Below are 7,611 nucleotides of genomic sequence, written 5' to 3'. Positions count from 1 at the left end.
TTTGAATAAAACAATATTAACTACATTATCACCTAATCAACAACATCACATATTCACATGTGACAAATCAATTGGGTTTGGTGTGTTTTTAGAATAAAATGCAAAGACACTTAAGTTGGCTGTCATTGACAGAGCTGTGACATTGGCCTTTACTCTTGTCTGCTCTTCTTCCTCTCGGGAGAAGGAAACATTCACGAGGTAATTAAGTGACAACCTTGAAAAAGACGTCGCCGTGTATGTACTCTGATCCCGTCTTTGCTTTGATCGCACAGGAATTATGTTGACACTGCCATTCGATGAACCCCACATGATGTGCGAGCCGCGGTTTGGTGCCGATTATCCCCGTGAGAGTTTACCTGAGAGCCTGGAGCAGGAGAGACAGCGCAACGCAGACAGGTCAGTGATGAGGGAGGACGAGGACGACCTCTCCGACAGAGAAGAGGACGAACGAGACGACGACCTGGACGACGACGAAGGGCTTCCTAAAAAGCGGGGGCCCCGGAAAAAGAAGAACGGCAAGGAGCAGGACAGGTCCAAACTACGGCGCATGGAAGCCAACGCCCGTGAACGCAGCAGGATGCACGGCTTAAACGCCGCGCTGGAGAGCCTGCGCAAAGTTGTCCCGTGTTACTCCAAAACTCAGAAACTGTCCAAGATTGAGACTCTCAGACTGGCTAAAAACTACATCTGGGCCCTGTCAGAGACTCTGAGCGCGGGGAAGAGACCGGACCTCCTCGCCTTCGTACAGACTTTGTGCAAAGGATTATCACAGCCCACTACCAACTTGGTGGCGGGTTGTTTGCAGCTGAACGCCAGAAATTTCCTCACTGACCACAACGGGGAGGTCGTGTTCCCTGGCAGATCGTCCTACGATGCCATGTACCCGTACCCCGGCACAGACGTGAACACGCCCCCCGGCCACAGCAGCAGCACCTTGGACAGCGGCGCCAAAACGTTCCGACACTACAGCTACAGCGGCGCCTACGAGCCATACTTCGAGAACCCGTCCCCAGAGAGCGGGAGCCCGCACTTCGACGGCCAACTGAGTCCCCAGATGAACTTCAACGGGATTTTCTCCCTAAAACACGAGGAACCGCCGGACTACGGCAAAGGCAGCCACTATGGCGTGCGGTACTGCGGTGCGCCAGGGCGCACGGCTCTTGCGCACAACTCCATGTACCGAGTCTCCCCAGAGGCCCGTTTCCCGTACGATCTGCACGTCCGCGGCCAGTCCTTCCAAGCACAAGGGGAAGTTAATGGCTCTTTCCATAATTAATCAATCAACTGGACAAAGTTCAATTTTCAGAAGCGATGCAATTTTCTCCCCCCGCAGAGTGGAACCAAACTCCAGACACACAGATGCACAGCAAAAAATGCAAATTTTAACATCCAGAACATTTTAAATGCAATATTATTTTTTTAACAAAGCAAAAGCCTGTTAATTAGATATTGTGACTTTTTTTCTGTCTGATTTGAGACAAAAAGCAGGAAAGATTACTTTTTTTTCAGAGGATGCTCTTCTAATTTTATTTAAAAGAAAATTAAGATATTTGCATCGCAATCGATTTCACAGAAAATCTTAAACATCTCATGTGTAAAACACTTCATGGTACATGGTTGTATTTCTTTGATCATGACATTATAGTCTATATCATGACAATGGAGGTTATAATTTTATATCACTAAATTAATTCCCGTTGCAAAATGATGAATAACAAACAATCTAATAAAAATAACCGTGGAACGGAGAGCGTTCACTTCATCGCTGAGGTTTTCTGACCCATAATTGGACTTCAGAGATTCAGTCTGTTAGCAATAAAGGTCAACTGAGCTATGCAAGGCAGCCAAATGAAATCTTTGCTTATATAAAAAACATGATATATGTCTATTTCCTCAAGGCGTTTCTCATAATCTAATATCTAATTAAAATGGTGGCAATCACACGAAATTAATTATCAAAAAAGAGCCGAGTTTGGAGACGTGCACGTGTTTAGGAGACCTGGTGATGATGATGATGATGATGTCATCTGACGAATTAAATACAGGAAGTTATGGGGGGGACCTGAAATAAATTAAACGCATTTGTATTTGGAGTAAATAGTGTGGTAATGAGGTGAATGTAAAATGATTATTGTATTTATTTATTTATTTATTTAGTTCATCTTATTTATTGCAAGTCCGTTGATTTCAATGTGGATCAAATATATTATAGAAAAATGATATTGTAAAATTCAAAATTGTGAATTTCCACACATTCAAAGTTTGTTTATGTTTCATTGTTGTGTACTGAGCGTTGGAAGTAAAACAAAAAAAAGAGAGAGAAAAAAATATGTTTCATTCTTTTCGCGTGAGGTGAACAGACTTTTTTCAAAAAAAGAGGAAAAATATATGAATCCGATTAAAATGCCTTAAAAAGGAGATGGCGGCCGTGAATATGCAACGAAATGAAAGTTTTGGGTTGTTTGATGTGAACTTTTTACACTTGTCCTTGTTCCTGCTGCTGCAGAGGAGCAACTGTGATGCACTCCATGTTATTTCTGCACAATGTTGGTGACTGTAATCACATAAACTCTGTTGATTTTGTAACTTTACCCGGATGATGGATGGTTATTGGACCATATTTGGAAATGGATCTCTCTTTTTTGCAGTTGCACTCATCTGACACACACACACACACACACACACACACACACACACACACACACACACACACACACACACACACACACACACACACACACACACACACACACACACACACACACACACACACACACACACACCATAGAAACTCGTTATGGATCGAAATATTCGTGAAGTAATGTGTTTATGTCTTGTGATGTTTATGTCAGCAAAAGACTGCAATTAAACGGAAACTAAATTGTAAGAAAAAAAAATCAAGATAAAAGAAAATAAGGGGGGAAACAAAAACCGAAGGCATAATTTTATTTATTTATTTATTTATTGAGAAATTGTAGGCACTTGTTTGGCATGTTCTTGACGCACCTGCTGAAGAAGAAGCTGTCCCGGTATCTTTTATATGTATAAACGACATATTAAACAAACTGTTTTAATAATAACAATAATACTAACAATAATAATAATAATAATAATAATAATAATAATAACAAACAGTTTGTAAAGCTGCAAAGCTCCGATCAGCCTTTTTTTTTACCCGAAACCGTGTGATGTGATTTAATTTCATCTGATCAGGTGGTTGATTTGTGTCACAAATGGCCACGAGGTGTTGGACGTCAGCCAGAGAGCTCAGACAGTTGATCCCAGTGCTCCCAGTTAGGGAGAGAAGTGTTAATCCCAGGAGCTCCGCTGTGATTTGGAAGGAGAGGCGTCGACTGGCTCCAGAACAGAAATCACTTTCTCTGCCTCAGTATTATTTTTGGCGACTTGACTTTTCCGGCTCTGTTTATGATTTTTACAGAGAGGCTGAGATTTAATGATGAATAAAAGCACTTCTTCTTGCCTTTTATTTGCAGAAGGTTTTGGGCCATTTCGTTTAGTCAAGAAAAAAACCCCGCAAAAATCTGGATTATATAAAATGATTTCATATTATAATAGTAATAATAATAATAATAATAACAATGAGAAGAAAGTGCACACAATATGTACTTTATTATAATAGCAATAAAGTACAAGCAACATCAAGACATTGATGTGGGGAAAGTCATTTACTGGAGTTTATGTCATTTGTATTTTTATTTTCCTGCTTATGACTTATTAAGGGACATTGCTTCAGTCATTCTCTCTCTCTCTCTCGCTCTCTCTCACACACACACACACACACACACACACACACACACACACACACACACACACACACACACACACACACACACACACACACACACACACACACACACACACACACACCTTATCCAAACACATCACATGTTGATTCCATCAGTCCAAAGTGCAGTCAGTCTGCAGAGAAGCTCGTTCATCTCGTGCTGCAGTCATTTCTGTCATCATCAGTAATAACCTTCAGCACCTGCCTGTGAAGACACTGACAACCTGTTTGCAATTTTATTGAGTTTAAAAAAAGGGGCTTGGTCCATGTGTAATTTGTTTAGAAAGGCAAGTTCACCTCTGCAGCAATAACAAATGCGCTAATTAAATTACACGTGACACCTCGGAGAACTAATATCTTCCACGTGGGGCACAATTTATTGTCTCCTGCTGCAGATGCGGCCACGTACAGGACGTGTTTGCACAGCAAGTTAACTTTAGATATTGATGGATATTGTTTTAGCATAAGGCCGACTAATGATGATCAGGACCGGTTAATCATCTTCATCACATTCTGAAGCTGTAATAATGTCATGTTACATTATCACCACTGACGTGTCTATTGCATTGTATTAATAGGACAACATCAAATGTTGGAGAACATTGAATTTAACTTTGCAGAAAAAGAGAGGCCTCAGATGTAAGCTTCTTGAAAAAAAAAATGGATCTGAATGTGGTGTAAATTGTACAATAAAACATACATTTTTATAAACTGCTAATCATTTCACACTGTGTCTAGATTTGATTCATATACTGAAATAAATGTTGATTTTTGTGATCTGTGTGTTTCCACTTTCCAGTGACATCAGTGACAAAATGTAATGTATATGATGTCTTTTATTTATTTTTATTATTCTATATTTTTTATTTTACTTTTTTTTAATATATATATATGTATATATAAAAAGGCCAGGCCTGTTTTACTGTCTTCATTCCCTCAGTCATCCTTCTCTTCCTCTGTCTATTCATAAAACTGGAGGACCAGGTTGCTGGAAGTCCCTCTGGGGCTTTAAAGCACCTCTTTAGCCCCCCCATCCTTCACTCCCCCATCACTTTTTTGTCCTATTCACTGAGATTCGTATCAGTTTCACTGCTTTTTCCCCCTCACACGCTGTGTGCATGCATGTGCATATATGTAAGCACATGTGTGTTTTGGGGGGGCTCAAATCCCTCTTGGGGGCCTCACATGGAGGCTGACAAGGGTGAGGAGGAGGAGGAGGAGGTTTCACACCCACAGGGTCCACAGGGCGACGTACAGCAGTTTAGCAAGGGGTCAAATTTGTACACGTACCCCTACATTCATGCAGCTCATTAAGCTGGGGGGTCGGGGGTGGGGGGGTTACATAAAGAAAGCGAGAAAGGGGGAGAAAGGAATATAAGAGAGAGAGACCATATGGCCCAGCACTGTGTGGGAGGTGAAGGACAGGAACGGAGGATAGACAAGAGGTGCCTGTGCAATCTGAGATGTTGGTGTCATAATTAGTGCAAAACAAACACACACGTTTCCATGGAGATAAGTTTCAAGAAGCACGACAATCATGACGGAAGTTGGGAAAAAGTTTAAACATGGAGAAAACAGGCACTGTTTCCTCTTCATATGTATTTCTTATTTTGTGATATATTATGGTAATTTATTGTAATCAGAAGAAACCCCCCCCCCCCTCTTTTTTTTTTTACTGCAGTGTCTGAAAAGCTGAGCACCAGTCAAGAAAAAAAATGAAAATAATGTTCCCTGCCACGTCGGCAAGCATCCTCAAATTTCTTACCCATTCCCAAGCCCCAGATGGTGTGGGATGGGAAACGTTCCCCCATTAAATTCCTAATAATCATTTCTCCTGCGGAATCGGGGGTGGTGGCAGTGGGGGTGGAGGAGGGTGGTGGGGTGTGAGGCTGTGTGTGTGTGTGTGTGTGTGTGTGTGTGGCTGGGAAGTGAGGACTGTGTTGGTGGGTGAGGGGAGTAGAGGGATTTGGTGTTTTAATTAGACAGATTTAAGGAGCTAAACCCCCCTCTCCAAGAGTGTGTGTGTGTGTGTGTGTGTGTGTAGAGAGAGAGAGAGAGAGAGTGTGTGTGTGTCCATATTTCTCTGGGTGCACATGTGAACAAAATGAGTAGAGATGTAAATGTATCTGTGTGTGTGTGTGTGTGTGTGTGTGTGTGTGTGTGTGTGTGTGTGTGTGTGTGTGCTGCAGGTCATGGCAGGGCTGATGCTACAGTGGAGGAGGCCTGACACTCTGGTACTGTGGGCCAGGATCTCATTAACGTGTCAGATTGGTGGATCAGTCTCTCTGGCAGCCGGCCCGGGCCTCACAGGAAGTACTTTCTCTCTATCTCTGAACTTGGCACCGAGAGGTTAGACAGGGTGGGAGGAAGGGATAGATAAGGGAGATGTATTGGCCCTGCCCGCAGGAGAGACGAGCGGAGAGGAGCGGAAGCATTAATTACAATATTTGGTCAGATTGGATAAATATTGGGTGAAGGATTGCAGTTTAAGAGCTGCTTTTATCCGTCAGACGAAGTGGAAATTAATGAGTTATGAATCGTAGCAGAGATGATTTCAGTGCAGTGAGCGAGGCAGATCGACTCCTGCAGTTGAACTATTTTGGAGGTGGAGATGTGCTAAGCATGTGACAGGAGCATCTGTCACTACATCACCTTTGTGCTTTGTGCTCTTTGTCTATTGCTGTAGTCAGAGTAGGTGTATGCATGTGTGTGTGAGTGAGTGAGTAAGAGAGAGAGAGAGAGAAGGGAAAAGTGTGTGTGGCCACAACATGAGACATTATAGTGGGTTCTGGAGCAGGTGGGAAACATAAAGGGGTGTGATCCTCTGACACCCCAGCAACACCCTATTTCAGGGCAGACTGTGCTACTGGGTAAGGTGGTTTCAAATCCCTCGACTGTGAATGTGAGCATCTGGTCGTCACTGTCGACTGTGGATTACTAGACAGACAGACAGACAGACAGACAGACAGACAGACAGACAGCACACCTTCATTTCTGTATCACAACACATCCAGACAATTTATTATATAGTGCACAAATCTGCTGTATGTCATTTATTTTTCTGTTTTCTGTTTTTCAGTGACAGCACATTTTGGATAATGTACTTTACACTTTAGGATTCACAGCTTTTCCTCAAAAATCTGAATCAGACAAACATACACATTCTTTTGAGTAAAAAAAGAACAAAACAATTGGCAGAAGGAGCTACTGGTGTATAATCAGGGTGTGGTATTCAAGATGGTTTAAAAGAAAAAAGAAAAAAGAAAAAGTGAACTTTAACTTTTTAGTTTTGTATAGGACCATTCACATTGTATCATCCGTGTTTACACATTTGGAGAGATCTGTATGTTTTTACCACATTTACGTTATGCACCAAGAGGCCAAAATGAATCTTACCACCCCTTCCCCTTTGTCTCAATGTGTCACTACACCTTGAAGAAGGCGCACGCTGATACGCATTGGTGTTTTTTTTGTTTTTTAGATGACAGGTCATTACAAATCAATTAACACATAGAGGTAAAATTTAATTAAGTCCTATACAAAACTGAAAAAAAACCCATTCCAAACCATCTTGAGTGAACTGGATTTTTTATGCCGTTTATGGTTAAGTCTTCCTTCACCTTTTTATACACAGAATATGACTTGATGTTTTTGTGCATAAAACACAAAATAAAAGCAAAACAATTATTGTAAAAAAAAAAAAAGTTCTAGGTTTGTTGATTAAATGTTTTGTTTTTTGTTCCGCAGAAGAAGACTTGTAATCCTGTGGCTCATTCAGATGAGCGTTCTTCTTTGTGCAGTGGAGA

At 41.6% G+C, this 7,611-nt stretch overlaps 1 protein-coding gene across 1 annotated transcript; it reads left to right on the top strand.

The window, feature by feature from the left end:
• Positions 1–277: 277 nt before the first annotated feature.
• neurod6b (neuronal differentiation 6b) lies at positions 278–1,276 on the top strand (the record flags this gene model as incomplete). Its single annotated transcript, XM_083889424.1, has 1 exon — positions 278–1,276. The coding sequence occupies one exon, from the start codon at positions 278–280 to the stop codon at positions 1,274–1,276; it is 999 nt and encodes a 332-aa protein (XP_083745550.1).
• Between the last annotated feature and the right edge of the window lie 6,335 nt (positions 1,277–7,611).

This window comes from Microchirus variegatus (assembly GCF_963457635.1).
Source record: "Microchirus variegatus genome assembly, chromosome: 5".
Classification (NCBI taxonomy): Eukaryota; Metazoa; Chordata; class Actinopteri; order Pleuronectiformes; family Soleidae; genus Microchirus; species Microchirus variegatus.
Note: the sequence above shows the minus strand (reverse complement) of the source record. Positions and strands in the feature narration are given on the sequence as shown.